Genomic DNA, 14,668 nt, shown 5'->3' with positions numbered 1-14,668 from the left:
CCCTTTGGCTTACAGTTGCAGGAGAAACAATTGTTGTGGATGGAGTCAACCAGGAGTACCAGCTGACCAACCTACTGCCCAGTACTGCCTACACAGTCTCTATGTATGCCACCCACGGGCCCATCACCAGCCAGACCATCAGCACCAACTTCACAACTCGTACGTACAGTCACTTCCCCCACCGCCTGCCACCCACCCATAGCCACATGTCCACCCCAGGAAAAGCAGCCAGCAAGGCTGAGCCAAAGCTCTTGTCACATACCTCTGGGTGTAGAAGTTGCCACGAGCCAAAAGGACACCCAACTATCAGTGTTGGGCACAAGTAGAGAACTGGAATCACAAGAAGCATCAGCCATCATGGTCGTTTCTTTCAACACCCATCCACACCTTTCTTTGATTTCCCCTGTATGTGGTTCCCCAAGAAGACCCCTGCCCGGGTCTTTTTCTTGCCCAAGACCATATTCCAGAAGAGCATTAGAACCCATTTTGCTTACAAGAAGTTTAACAGGCCCCATAGCAGATGTATTTTGGAGCTGTTACCTTCCAGAGAGCATGAAGGTAGAGGAGGATGTTTAGAGAGTTTGCAGATCTCCATTCAAGGCTGGGGATGGGTGATGAGGTCTGCACTCCGAAGGCAAGGAAGAACTCTGGGCTGTAGCTCAGGGTTGAGAGGCTGAATGCCAGTGCACCGAGTTGGAAAGCAGGGTCTGGGTGGTCGTGTGTGAGAACATGCACTTCCCTGGGTCCCTCTCCACCCTTGCAGTTTTGGATCCTCCAACAAACCTGACTGCCAGCGAGGTGACCAGACGGAGCGCCCTGCTCTCCTGGGTGCCCCCCATGGGAGAGATTGAGAACTATGTCATGACCTACAGATCCACCGACGGCAGCCGCAAGGTGAGTGACAAAGAGGCTCCTTAACTCAAGGAATAACTTGACCCTGGAGAAACGAGCAGGAGAAACCCAACGAAGCAAAAGAACAATGCCCACTAGGTCAGGGAGAGACCAGGGGGGAAGACGCTACTTTCTGCCTAAGTGGTAGCTCAGGTAAGCAATTAAAAATGGCAGGGAAAGATCGACCAAGGCAAATGTTGGTGCCTTGACACCTGCAGGTCAGGGCACGGAGGGCATACCTGGAAATTTGGAAGGAGCCAGGAAAATTCACAACTTGTGAAACACAGGCAAGCTGAGGCAGAAGAAAATTACCCCGTGAGCAGGGATGCAAAAAATGCCAGCTGCCCTTCTTACAAAAAGGAAGACAGGTACAGACAGCTAATTAATCCCACAATACAATATATTTGATTGCTTAATGAGCGTGTCCATCTCTGCCTGTCTTGAAGAGCTGCTAAAAATGCTACCAGAAACACATCACCTCAGATAGTCCCGGGGTGACTGGCTGGCAGCAGCCAGGGGATACCAGCTTTGCAGAAGGGCTTCAGTAGAATGTTACGTGGCACTGGCTGAGGAGGAACCAACGTGACAGGAACTAATGGAGTCAGAACTGGCTGATAACCAGGTCTGGCCCAAGCTCTGCTCCCTGCACTGCTTGAGCAATGTGTCACGCCCTGTGTCAAGGGCATGCAGATCCCAACAGAGGTGGTGAACAGAGCCCACAGGCTGCAAACATTTACATCTCCAGTGTCCAAACCAACTCATTGTCTCCCACACGGACCATCCCAAAAGGCTGAATATATTCACTGATCTCACACTGACTTAGTCCAGGGCTATAGGAACCACGCAAGGCTCCTCCGCCAGGTACCAAGGGCGGTGGTAGTTTGTGTCTCCCCTTCCCTCCTCGTTTGCTCTCTAGGCTCCCCATCACGTTTCTGATCTGTTGCTCTTGGTGTCTACCTCCTTCTGGGACCCATGTACAGGAGCTGATTGTGGATGCTGAGGACACATGGATCCGCCTGGAGGGGCTTTCTGAGACCACAGAGTACACGGTGCGCCTGCAAGCTGCCCAGGACGCCACGCGGAGCGGCTTCATCTCCACCACCTTCACCACAGGTGAGGACTCTCCCTGCACCCACTCAGCCAGGCAGGGCTGAGCCCATGGACCCTGCTGGTAGGCACAGACTGGCTTTGTGGGCTTCCCCTCCTGGGGCAGCACTTCACCACAACCCACAGAGAGGGACATTCATTGCCACGACCCGCAGCGCTGCTCCGATACGAAAAGCTGATGGCTGAAGGATAGGACAAGGGGTAATGGGTGCAAACTGGAGCACAGGAGGTTCAATGTGAGTATCAGGAAAACATTTTTTACTGTGAGAGTGACAGAGCCCTGGGACAGGCTGCCCAGAGAAGTTGTGGAGTCTCCTTTGCTGGAGACATTCAAACCCACCTGGATGCCTTCCTGTGTGATGTGCTCTGGGTGACCCTGCTCTGGCAGGGGGGTTGGGCTGGGTGATCTTTTGAGGTCCCTTCCAACCCCTGGGATTCTGTGATTCTGTGAAGGACCTGTCATGCAAACACAAGACCCAGCCTAGGGGAATTCGAGCTTCAGACCAGGAACCATCTACCAGAACCTTTGCCTTGCCCTTCTCCCTCCTCAAATGCATAAACAGAGAGAAAGAAACACAGAAGTCAACAACACGTATCAACAGATATGCTGTTGAAGTGAGTGAGGACAGACCCAGCTGGTCTCTGCACGCTGTAGACATGGTCCAATCTCTTACAAACACAGAATCATGGAACGGTTTGGGTTGGAAAGGACCTTTAAAGGTCATCTAGTCCAGCTCTCCTGGAATGAGGAGGGACATCTTTAACTAGATCAGTTTGTTCAGAGCCCTGTCCAACCTGACTGAATGTTTCCAGGGATGGGGCATCTTTGGAAATACAAATCAGGTGCATCTCCACCACCATCGCTGGAGTCACAGAGAGCAGTGCCTGCCAGACTGTGGCCCTATCCATTTTATCTAATTGCATTATTCCTCCCTTCTCTAATTCTAGAGAAGTGACGAGTCCCAAAGGCAAAGGCAATGGTTTCCTTTCCAAACCAGCCAGTGGGAACCCACAGCACCCACAGCCTTCCCAGACAGTGTGCTTATCCTTGCAAGAATGAAGCTTCCATGAAAACATCACCATGGCCCCCACACTTTGCAACCATTCACAGCAGAAACTCTATTGCCCCTCACCTTCTTTGAAAAGCCTCCTTAGGGCAGGGCATTTAACAGACAGAGCACATGTTGCTCAGGGCTGAATTCAATTACTTTTCTCCTGGGCTTCAAAAGTGCTAAGAAGCCCAAAGATGATGTCTGCCAAAATTCCTCCCACCCATGCTGCTGTGGATCCACTTCCCCAACCCACTTACATGCAAAGGTCTCTTCACCTGATGTTAGGAGATAATAGGAACTATTTACACCATGAAAAAAAAGAGAAGACTTCTCTAATGCACCTGCAGATCAGGCTTTCCTGTTACTCTCACCTCTTATGCAGGCACATAGGACCAGCAGAATTCAGGCAGGTGATGGAAAAATGCATGTGATCTTTGAGGCTGTTCAGGAGTCTGGGATAGAACTGGAAGGGGCCAGCTATTTTCCTGGGATGGAACTGGAAGGGGCCAGCTATTTTCCTGGGATAAAGCAGCAGAAACCCACCCACATCAGGCCAAGAGAGCCCCCTTTTCTATTAAACACAGATGTCAGCCCTCGGTGCTGTCAGAGGCATCACTGCCAGATGATGCAGCATCCAAGCACAGGTTTAACCTGCTTTTGAAGTGAGGAGAGACATCAGCAAGAAACCAGGTTGTCCCCACTCACCCATGTGCCAAGGAGACAGGAACACCCAGGAACAAACCTCGAGGCCATGCAAACCATGGGCAGCATCTCTAGAATCAAGGTCTGGGATTCAACTCACCCTGGCAGAGCACTTGGCAAGGGCTTGTCTTTAAGCACACAAAACAAACAACAACAACACAACAAAAAACCAAACCAACAACAACAAAACAGGCATAATTTAAATTGCTTTGCTTCCTTCTGCTCACAGTAGACAGCACAAGGTTCTTCCATTCCCTCTGACATATTAATAGCTTGGCTGCTTTGTTTCATGTTTGCATAAGGTTCTCAGGGAATTGTCCACAGATGGGACAAAGGGAAGAAACAGATACAGTATTTATAATTTATAGTGGTTTGAAATGTCTTTCAAGGTCTCCTTGGCTCTTAGAGAAATGAATACAAATTAAGAAATCTCTGCAGAGCTCAGGGGAGCCTGACGTGGTTGTCTTTGAAGCAGTTTTCAATGTTGGATGCTATGAAATGTGAACACTCTCACCAGACTTTGTGCTACCAACCCTGGAGACAGGAAAAAAAAAGGGGGGATCTTCCATATTTGGGCTTGTGGAGATTTACAGAATCATAGTGTCACAGAATGATTTGGGTTGGAAGGGACCTGCACGGGCAGGGTCACACATGGTTGCTCCAAGCCCCATCCAACCTGGCCTTGAACAGTCCAGGGAGGGGGCAGCCACAACTAGACTTCCAAGTGTTTGGGTGGCAACACTGGGGAAATACACCCAAATTACAGACAAGGGCCTGTACCCTGGTCCTGCAGGACATGACACAGTTGTGAGAGGTGCTCACAGCACGTCCTTTGCACCTTCTCAGTGCATAACTGAGACAGCCTTGAAAGCCACATCCACATCACCAGCTCTGCCCTCATTTACCCTGTCAGCCATACAACCAATGGCAAACAAAAATATGTCGTTCCCCTTTTGATTAAATTAGAATTTAAATTAAATTAGAAAATTAAATTGGAAAAAAACCTGAACCCAGAGTTGAGACCCCAACATTGCTGAGATCTCATAATTAAGATTCTCTAATTCTGACCCCCAAATGAGACATTTCTTCATTAGAGGACATCACAGTGCCCAGACTGCCCATCTGTAGCATCTCACACAGCCTCATTCCTGCTCAGTGTGCCAGTGTAAGTCCATCCTCATTCCCAAGGGCATTGATTAGGAGAATCAGGAAAGTCATAAAACTTGTTTGGAGCTGGCAGCCGTGAGCAGACCACAGGTTTGGGTATTTTCACAGCTGTCTAAATAGGCTGGTGACAGCTTAAACCCCAGGGTTTCAGACACAGAGCAGAAAGATGGTCCAAGAAGTGACATCCCTCATCATTCACAGTGATGTTGCCGCGTACGTTTCCAATACAGGACCTATGGGAGATTAATTAATATCTGCACACACTTCTTCCCATTAAATCCTCTGACGTTGTAGAGAGATGTGAAGTCTTACTGCCTTGCAGAGCCACTTGGGACACGGAACCAAGTTAGATCTCTCCTGGATCATAACCAGCGGGGCCCACGGCACGCGGAAAGGGTCGAACTTCACTTACATGTTGCTCTTTTTTCCTTTTGAATTTCTCAGGCGGGCGTGTCTTTGCCAACCCTCAGGACTGTGCCCAGCACCTGATGAACGGAGACACCCTGAGTGGTGTCTACACCATCTCCATCAACGGGGACCTCAGCCAGAGGGTGCAGGTGTACTGTGACATGACCACGGACGGCGGCGGCTGGATCGTGAGTAGCCGTGCGGTCAGCAGATGTGTTGTCCCCATCACGAAGTAACCAGAGCCCCCTTCTCCCAGCAAACCCAGCACCAGGCTGCACGGGAATGCTTCACTTCCCACGCCGTCAGGAACAGCCCACGCTCCAGCAATAATAGTTACACTTGGATAAATGCCCCTTGATTCATTGGACACGTTCGCAGCGCTTCTGGAGAGCGGGATCTTGAGAGCAAAGCTGATTTATTGTTCTAGAAATTAAATGAATGGCTGGTAGCTTTCCCAGGGAATGATTCCTGCTGCCTGCAGGGGGAAGGTGTCAAGCATCACCCAGACTGAGTCCACACAGGAACACCGGGGAGGCAAATGCCTGTTTGGCTTCTGAATTGCGCAGCCACCACTTGCCTTGACATAGATGAACCGACACTTGAAGTAAATAATGCTCTGGTGTTTTGATTTTCTTCGTGTCAAATGCTCACTTGCAGGCACTACACAAAACTCTGCTAGATGTATGGCCCAAACGAAAAAAAAACGGGCTATCACAAATGCCAGCTTCTAGCTTGGATGTTATCTTAGCCAGGAAGTTTCCCTCCATCCAAGCACTCCTCAGATACCACAGAAAGAGCCAGCTGAATGCAGAAACACAGGCTAGAACACCAGAGGCACCATGCATCAGGTAGAGCAGAAAGCTTGAAGGGCAGTTCCTTCCTATTATAACACTGATTTGCCTCAGACATCACCTACCACCTCTTTACCTTCTCCATCTGCACAGGAATTAATTGCACAGCTGAAACTAACACTGACCAGATGGCTGTTGTCATTTTCTCCCCCAAAAGGCATAATGGGAAGCCCAAGTTTTGTCTGTATTTCACGTACCCCAAAGCCCAGCAAGGCAGTCTGTCTTCTCCTTCACACTCATTTTCTTCCTGGTCTTCCTCCACCTCAGGTCTTCCAGAGGAGACAGAACGGGCTGACCGATTTCTTCCGGAAGTGGGCAGATTACCGGGTTGGCTTTGGAAACCTGGAGGATGAGTTCTGGCTGGGTAAGACCTTCACCAGTTGTCTTGCACCAACACGTCAAACCCAAGCTCCCCATAGACTGTGCTGCTCACCCCTGCCAGCTGTTGGCTTCTCACCTCTCACCCCTCTCCTCTCTGCTCTCCCTCAGAGACCTTTCCTTCCATTGTTCACCCCCTGCACGTTAGAAAGTCACTCGTGGACACACCACCACGTAAAAGGCTGTTGTGAAGGCCAGCAGCTCCATAATTTGCTCCTCCTAGGAGAGAAAGGGGTACGCTGGGGGTCCTTCATGGACCAAACCCCATCATCCCTCCTTTGGATGACTACAGGTTGCTTTGGAGGCATCTACAACTCGTGGACCTCCCCTGGCCTTAGCCAGCAAGCCCAAAGAAAGTAGGAAAGGGGTGAGTGGGAGATCCAGCACAGCTCTGAAACAGGGTGTGCTCCCCCAAAACCTGACCACGAGCCAAGGCCAGCCCTGCAGCGTGAACATGCTCTGGCTTGTATGGAAGCTTAACAGCAACATGAGAAGCACCAGGGCTCCACAGCTGAGTGCCCCCCACCTCGGCAGCATGGAGAAAGCTGAACCTGCAGCCCTCAACCCACCTCTCATAGCCAAGAGGAGGTGAAACTTGAGCTCAGACCCCACCGGTGCCAGGAGAGACAAAGGCTTCACCAGAAGTGCTGCTGCTCTCCGGTTCCTCTCCTCACCCTCATTTCCCACAGCTGGTTTTATTTGCCTGAAGCTTTATCTGTTTGCTGGCAGAGCGGATCTAGGCACCGGGTCTCACGGGGTGTCCTGCTGCGTGTCTTGCCAGGCTTGGACAACATCCACAAGATCACGTCGCAGGGGCGTTACGAGCTGCGCGTCGACATGAGGGACGGGCAGGACGCAGCCTACGCCTACTATGACAAGTTCTCTGTCGGGGACTCAAGGACCCTGTACAAGCTGAGAATCGGGGACTACAACGGCACTTCAGGTACAACCTCAGTGCTAGGGAGTCCCAGGGAAGCCCTGGGACCAGGGGGGGGTCTGAAATCGTGATGGAGATCCCAACACCAAAGGTGTCTGGCGCAGCAAGACACAAACCCTTCCCGCAGTCCATCGTGGAAACCAGGCTGGTAAATCCCACTAAAGGGCAAGGGGGAATTTTCCACTGGGGATTAGATGTTGAATATCAGAGGCAGTGCTGTCCAAACAACCAGGTCATTCACCAGAGGTGTCATCTCACTTGGCAACCACCGCAGCTCGCATGGGAGGGCGCGTTGATTGCCCTCCCCCAGCAGCGGAAAAAGCTGACATCCCCATGCACCATTTCCTCCTGCAGAGCCCAAACACTGCCCCCTTTCCCATGGACACCATCCCACCTTCTTGCTCAGCTGAGGCAGCAGCCTCAGGTTTTGTCCACCAGAGAATGGTGGCTGATGGATGCTGGAGGGAGGGGGTTTCTTCTGCAAGAAGCAGTAGCAGCCCCACTAGCTGGGATAGACGTGCCCAGTGACTGCAAGCCTTCATAATCCATACAAAACTGCACTGCCATACACTTCGTGAGGTATCCCATGGCATGCCTAAGGCACAGGAGGTGTTCCATACATTGCTTGGTCGCTGCAACTGGGAGATTAGAAACAGGGATCTTGGTTGCCTGCCATGCAGCACTTGCTCTGACCTTAAGCCCCAAACCTCTCGCCAAAAATGCCAGTAACGGTGCTGCAGGCACGACCCCCTCTCCTTTCCCACACAAGCCCTTCTTCTAGCCATCCAACCCAGGAGTTTCTGCACCACTTTGAGCAAAGAAAGCCAAGACTCACTGAAGATTCACTGATGAGAGGTTTTCTAGCAAGCCTCTTGGTGGCTGGGCTGGACACAGCCCCATGGATTTTCTTAGGGGCCACTAAGGAGCCTATCAGGGTCTCCTGTAAGTACATCACTCAGTTGTAATAAGGAGCCTATTTTACTTTGGCTCTTCTTTCATCCCAAAGCAGCTCTCTCCTGCCTTAGTAAGGAGGGGAGCTGAGGTTGGTGGGTTTGGTGGAATAATACAACACGTGTCTTCCAAAAGGTTCTTCCCTTTTTCCAAAGGGAGAACAGAAAGCCAAGCATCTTGGTTCAAGAGATAAATGCTTGGCCACCTCTGGGAGATAAAGTTCCTTTTGGGTAGCAGGAGGGAAGGAGGCTGAAAGCATCACAGAATCATTTTCTTTGGAAAAGACCTTTAAGATCATCAAGCCCAACCGTCAACCCAGCCCTGCCAAGTCCCCCACTAAATCACATCCCTCAGCACCACATCCTGAAGTTACACAGCAGGGGCAGGCTTCAGAAAATCAGACATGCCCAAATCTAGGATTCAATTCATTGCTGAAACACCAACATTCAGATCCGAAACCATATCCCATTTCATCTGCCAAACCCAAGCAGCCTCTAAGGTTTGCTGCAGTCTGTACTGATCCTAAACCAACAGCAGAGGACCTCAGATGTGAGCAATTCCATTAACATCATTACCAAGCTTCCAGCTGCTTGAGCTACCACGTAAACCACAATATCCTCGTTTCCTTCCGAGAAGACCAGTTGACCAGGGCTCCCTCACCCCTAATGGCACCTCTTTCCACAGGGGACTCCCTCACCTACCACCAGGGCCGCCCCTTCTCCACCAAGGACAGGGACAACGACGTGGCTGTGACCAACTGTGCCATGTCCTACAAAGGGGCCTGGTGGTACAAGAACTGTCACCGCACCAACCTCAACGGCAAGTACGGAGAGTCCCGGCACAGCCAGGTAAGGGCAGAGCTGGGCTGGAAGCCTCCAGCATTTCTTCCAGCAGTGGGAACAAGCATGGAAACAAAGCCTAAGTGAGGGCTGGGGCTGCGTGGTCGGTGCACCAGGGCCAGGAGCATCACTGAGGTGATCCAACACAAGCTGGAGCAAAGGGAACCACTTCCGAGCCGTTTAGGCTGGTGCTCTGTGCCTGGTTGCCATGGTTATTTACATCTTGTAAAGCTACATTTAAAAAAAAAATACACAAAATTTGATCTGGAGCCTTTGAGAAGGGGGAAAAAAAACCAAACAAACCATCAAGCCAGAGCTGCAGAACACTTTCTTGCTCCCACTGTAGCAGGGTCTATCTTCTGGCTTCTCTATGGTGGTCAACCTTGATTCCTTCCTCCCCCACTCTAGTTTCTTGTTAGGGTCTTTCTTTACCCTGTACCTTTCTCTCCCTCCTGCCAGGGGATTAACTGGTACCACTGGAAAGGCCACGAGTTCTCCATCCCCTTTGTGGAAATGAAGATGAGACCTTACAACCACCGTAACATCTCCGGGAGGAAGCGACGGTCCCTACAGCTCTGAGCCAGCTGAACTCCCTCCCACCTCCCACCACCTGACCTTTTCTGTCATTTGTTTGTATTTTATAATATGAAAAGGGGAAAAACAAACAAACAAACAAACAACAACAAACCCACAAAGAATTACTACTGGTCGGAGAGAGCAACCTGCCCCTCACGAGTGCTGGAGGGACCCACGGTGCAAGCAAAGGCTGTGGGAAAGGAAAGACCTCCTTGCTTTGCAGCTGTCCCAGAGAAATACCAAATTTCCAGTCTCCCCACCCCAATACTCTGGCCCTTAACACGAGGAGAAAGAGAGAGAAAGACAGATTTTTTGATATTTTTTTAAAAGACTTAGAAATCCCCAGCAAACCCTGTCAGAAAAGTTTGTCCCGGGGTTCCTGGGGAAAAAACCCTTCCCCACGGGGACCTTCGTGTGGCCATTTCCACTCCAGTCATGGCCAGGAACACCCATCCTTTCCTTGCCTCCCTGTCCCCACCTGGCAAGGAGGTCCCAAGCTTCATGCCATCCTGTAGGCACCAACTCTTCCAGCAGGCAGAGGGTCCATCTTTACTTTTGGACTGGCCATCGAACCATCATAGAATGGTTCAGATTGGAAGAGACCTTAAAGATCATCCAGTCTAACCCCCCTGACATAGGCAGGGCCACCTCCCACCAGCCCAGGCTGCTCCAAGCCCCATCCAACCTGCCCTTCAACACTTCCAAGGAGGGAGTGGTCACCCTCCCCTATGCGTTGTACACATGGAGACCAAGTGAGGATGAGCAATCACAAGGCTCCTCCCATCCCCAATTTTCACAGCCACACCAGGAGGGCTTGGCAAATATCTGCATGTTGGCAAACTCAGTCTGCAGCTCACGTGTTGGCCCCACCACAGCCAAAGTCATTCTTGTGTACATGGGGTGCAGGGGAACAAGAATTGCTCCACCAGCCCCAACCTGCATCATCCATCCCTCTGAGCTGACCTCACCCCACCACAGATGCATGACATCTGCATGGGTTACACCAAGATTGATGGAGAAGACTGGATTCAAACCAGATGAACTTAGAGAAAAAGTTAACTCCTTGGGGTCTTGAAGTCAAGGGCCAGTTTCCTCTGCTAGTTCCATATGCAACCACACTCTCTCTCACTGAGGTCCCAAACCAAAGTCTCAGAGAAGGACCAGCAACCAAAAGAGCTGTCATACCACCACAACCCAGCCTGAGATGCCTCTTGTTCAGGAACCTCCATGCACACAGGGAAGGATGACAACACAGCAAGGTGAGAAATGCCTGTTCCTTCTCCTACACCATCCCTCTTCACCCCATCACAAGAGGAACACAAACCTCAGTGCCTCGGTGTCACTAACTCTCTAACGTGACACCAACTGTTTCCCCCCCTGGAAGGAAGGCTTAGTCCATTCAGATTTTGGAGCATCTCAAGACCCTTGAAAGAACAGATGAGTTTGCCCTTCCCATCCTTAACTTCTTCTACCTTAAGGAAGACAAACCCTTCGGACAGCTCTGGCTGGGCTCTCTTGTTCATTGACACCACCTCCATGTAGCTCAACCAACCACCAGGCTGGAGGCACTTCTGCCAAGGGCTCTGATCAATGCTGGGCATTGTCCCTGGAGAAGGGACTTGCACCCACGTCCCAGGACAATGCAGCTCATCGCTGGGTGCGCAGCCAAGGGGGCCTTACACACACTAAATGCTGCTTTTTGATGTGATCACACTGAAGAGGCTTTGTCTCCAGAAACATCTTCCAGATGGCAACATAAAGGCAGCTTTGCCAGCAGATTAGAATTCAGGCCAGTGTCTCTTTCATGGTGACACTCTTGGATTTTCTGACGTCACCCACCACGGCTGCAGAGCTGAAGGAAGGCATCAAGCAGGAAATGCAGCCTCCTGGTCCATGCCACATGCTGGCACATGAAATCACAGCTAACCCCAAGGTCAGGATGAGATCCAGGGTCCAGCCCTTCGAGTGGTCAGCTTACAAACTGCAGCCCAACCTGCGGGAAGGATGCTGGAGCTCAGCAACATCTCATCTGCAAACAAGGCACCTCTTCTTACTTCACCTCAGCGTCTAATCAGGCAAGTCAACCAGCTGAGGAACAGGTCAGTCAGAGAGGCTGAGGGTGATGGGATCTCTTGCAGGATGTAGCCAGTATCACAGATCAGAAAATGGTTAAGATCTGGAAGGAGCTTTTGAAGGTCATCCAGGCAAACCCCCTTGCAATGAGCAGGAAACTCTTGAACTAGATCAGGTTGCTCAGAGTCCCGTTCAACCTGAGCTGGAATGACCCCAGGGATGGGGCATCTACCACCTCTCTGGGCAACCCTCATCATAACACGTCTTCCTTATACCTAGTCTAAACCTCCTCTCATTTAGTTTAAAACCCTCACCCCTCGTCCTGTCACTACAAGCCCCCAGGTGCCTGGGGACAGAAGGAACTAGCCACAGATGGCAGCTGGTCACACCTCCTGAGCAGCCTGCCACCTTTGAGGTCCCAAAGGTCAACAAGAAGCAGGAGATGAAACTAATCCAAACCTAAGAAGCCAGAGAACCATTTTTCCCAACCATCACAAAGAGTTTATAGGCAAGTGTCCCAACAAAAAGCACTGCAGTGGTGACAATTAGGAGCAGGGGCTGGCAGGGGATGGCCTTCCTGGACTGACTCAGATGCTGCTTATCTACCCACACCAAAGGAAGAGGCCTTGGTGAAAACACAGGAGCTCATCACTCACAAGCAAGTGGGAGGCAAGAAGCTCCTGCTTTCAGAAGTACAACTCAAACAGAAAATCAGAATGTGCCAAGCTTTTCCAGAAGGTTCAAAAGAAGATCCTCCAACAGGCTGATTCCTCTCTAAATAGATGTACTGACGTAGATCTCTCCCTCCCTGCTCGTGTCTGTCATCCCTTTTGGAAGTCCTGGAAGCAGGATGAGAGGGCCCAGTTGACACAACTCCATCATCAAGTCTGAAGGACGCCCTTGGAGATAATACCTGACCTTCCAGTGCCATTATCTACCAGTGCTGGTCCCTGATCTCACACACAGTACCAGGGTGTTGCCCTTCCATTACCTCAGTGAAATGCAGTTGCTAAAATCTTCTAATGGAAAGACTTCTACAGGCTATGGTTTTCTCCTGGTGACAACCTAACCCAAGCCTGGGCAAACCATCAGCAATGGCAACCTGGTCATTTGGGCCATTGTCCCTTGTTCATATTGTCCCCCTACAGATGCAGTTTTCCAGAAACTTCTCATCATCATCTGATGAATTTTTTTGGACAAAGCTCCTTGCCAGCAGTTCCAAGCAAATTGGTGTTCAACACTGATGCTACACAACAGCCAGGTGACTAAGTCTCTCTTTACCTTCCACAGCTGGGTTGGTCAAGCCCTTCTTCTGAATTTATTCTCCAACCAGAGCAACTTTGTCCCTGTCCCCCACCAGCAGAGCATTGAGACTGAATGAAGTCCTAGCAACAGGCCTGAAATTCCCAGAAACCCAGCCCAGGTCCTGCACCATGCTCATCTCAAGAGACCTTGGCTCCATCACTGGGCTCTGGTGGCTCCTCTGCCATCCTGCTTGTATGGACCAGGCTTGTCCCAGACCCCCAAAGGAACTTGAAGCTGTACCCAAACCCCACTATCCATTGCAGGATGTCAACTCCCATAACATCAAGCAGGGAGTGGCACATCAGGTCCTTCACCCAGCAGAGCACCACACGTGCCCAGGACCCCTGCAGCCTTTCAAAGCCTCCTCTTATTTCTAACCCCCAAATCCTGGAAGAAAACACCAAGGGACTTTCTCATCTCTTGCTCAATTTCAATTGCCCTCTGTTTCCTCTCCTGCCAGAGCTCCAAGCCCACCTTCCCACCACGAGCTGCACTAAAAGCTAACCAAAGAAAGGCCTGAAAGAAAAAGCTGCTTTTAGTAAGTGATCCTTAACAAAGGATTTGGAACAGAATAGTTGGAGGAAGGGAAGAGCCAGGCTCTCCCCAGAGGGAGCTGGGTTTTGGCAGAAGGATGCTGGAAGGTCCACAGCAAGGTTGGGGAGAAGTTAGCATTACTTTACCAGAGGACTAGCCCAAACACCTCTTGCCCCAGCTTCTGACCTGCCCCCAGCTGAAGCATCGGGGTGCTGAAAGCACAGCCCATGCCACTGCCACGGGCAGCAGTGTCACCATCCTGGGGTGGCCCTGGACCTACAACAGACAAGGACTGACCTGCCAAAAGCCGGGAGGAGCCAAAACACCCACCCAGAGCATCACCTCTGTGCCAGCACGTGCCCTTCACCCACAGCCAGGGCCACCCTCCTGGTGTGTCCCCACCATCGCACCGGGGGGGTGACCACACACCCCTGCACTGCAGCCCCCAGTGACACCCACTACACTTCACCTCACAGACACTGCCAGAAAAGAGCTCTTGCCCCCAAACCCCTTGAATTCATGCTTACACCCACTAACAAAGGGCTCTGTCCTGGGGCCAAGTGAGAAGCCCATCCCTATTTCTGCCAACGAAGCACCCTAGGATGGCCATCCAACCCGACCAAGCCCCTTGGGGATGACCCTCCAGGGTCACCTTCCCCCTTCCTTAAATCTGATGGTGCCCAGATGGTGGAAGCAGCTCTTTCCCCCTGTCAGGGGAGACCTTTGGGGCAAGGGGAAGAGAAAAGCTGATCCCTGGGGAGATGCGGATGCCCAGCCCCACCTCGATCCCCAGCCTGCAGCTCTCCAGGTGTCAGTGGCTTCCAGAAGGATGGTGACATGAAGACATAACCGACCAAGCAAGCAGCCCCCTGCCTGCAGGTACAACCCTGGAATGGT

The 14,668-nt window shown here is 51.2% G+C and overlaps 1 protein-coding gene across 1 annotated transcript in view; it reads left to right on the top strand.

Moving 5' to 3' along the window:
• Window positions 1-10,445, top strand: part of TNR (tenascin R) — a 31,510-nt gene extending 21,065 nt beyond the window's left edge. The window contains exons 14-21 of the mRNA XM_051625055.1: window positions 16-159; window positions 764-894; window positions 1,872-2,004; window positions 5,364-5,515; window positions 6,446-6,542; window positions 7,338-7,499; window positions 9,129-9,292; window positions 9,743-10,445. Coding sequence (XP_051481015.1) covers window positions 16-159; window positions 764-894; window positions 1,872-2,004; window positions 5,364-5,515; window positions 6,446-6,542; window positions 7,338-7,499; window positions 9,129-9,292; window positions 9,743-9,862 — 1,103 coding nt within the window. The 3' untranslated portion in view covers window positions 9,863-10,445. The remainder of the gene's footprint in view (window positions 1-15; window positions 160-763; window positions 895-1,871; window positions 2,005-5,363; window positions 5,516-6,445; window positions 6,543-7,337; window positions 7,500-9,128; window positions 9,293-9,742) is intronic.
• The last annotated feature ends 4,223 nt before the right edge of the window (window positions 10,446-14,668 follow it).

The sequence above is a fragment of the Apus apus genome, chromosome 7 (assembly GCF_020740795.1).
Source record: "Apus apus isolate bApuApu2 chromosome 7, bApuApu2.pri.cur, whole genome shotgun sequence".
Taxonomy (NCBI): domain Eukaryota; kingdom Metazoa; phylum Chordata; class Aves; order Apodiformes; family Apodidae; genus Apus; species Apus apus.
Note: the sequence above shows the minus strand (reverse complement) of the source record. Positions and strands in the feature narration are given on the sequence as shown.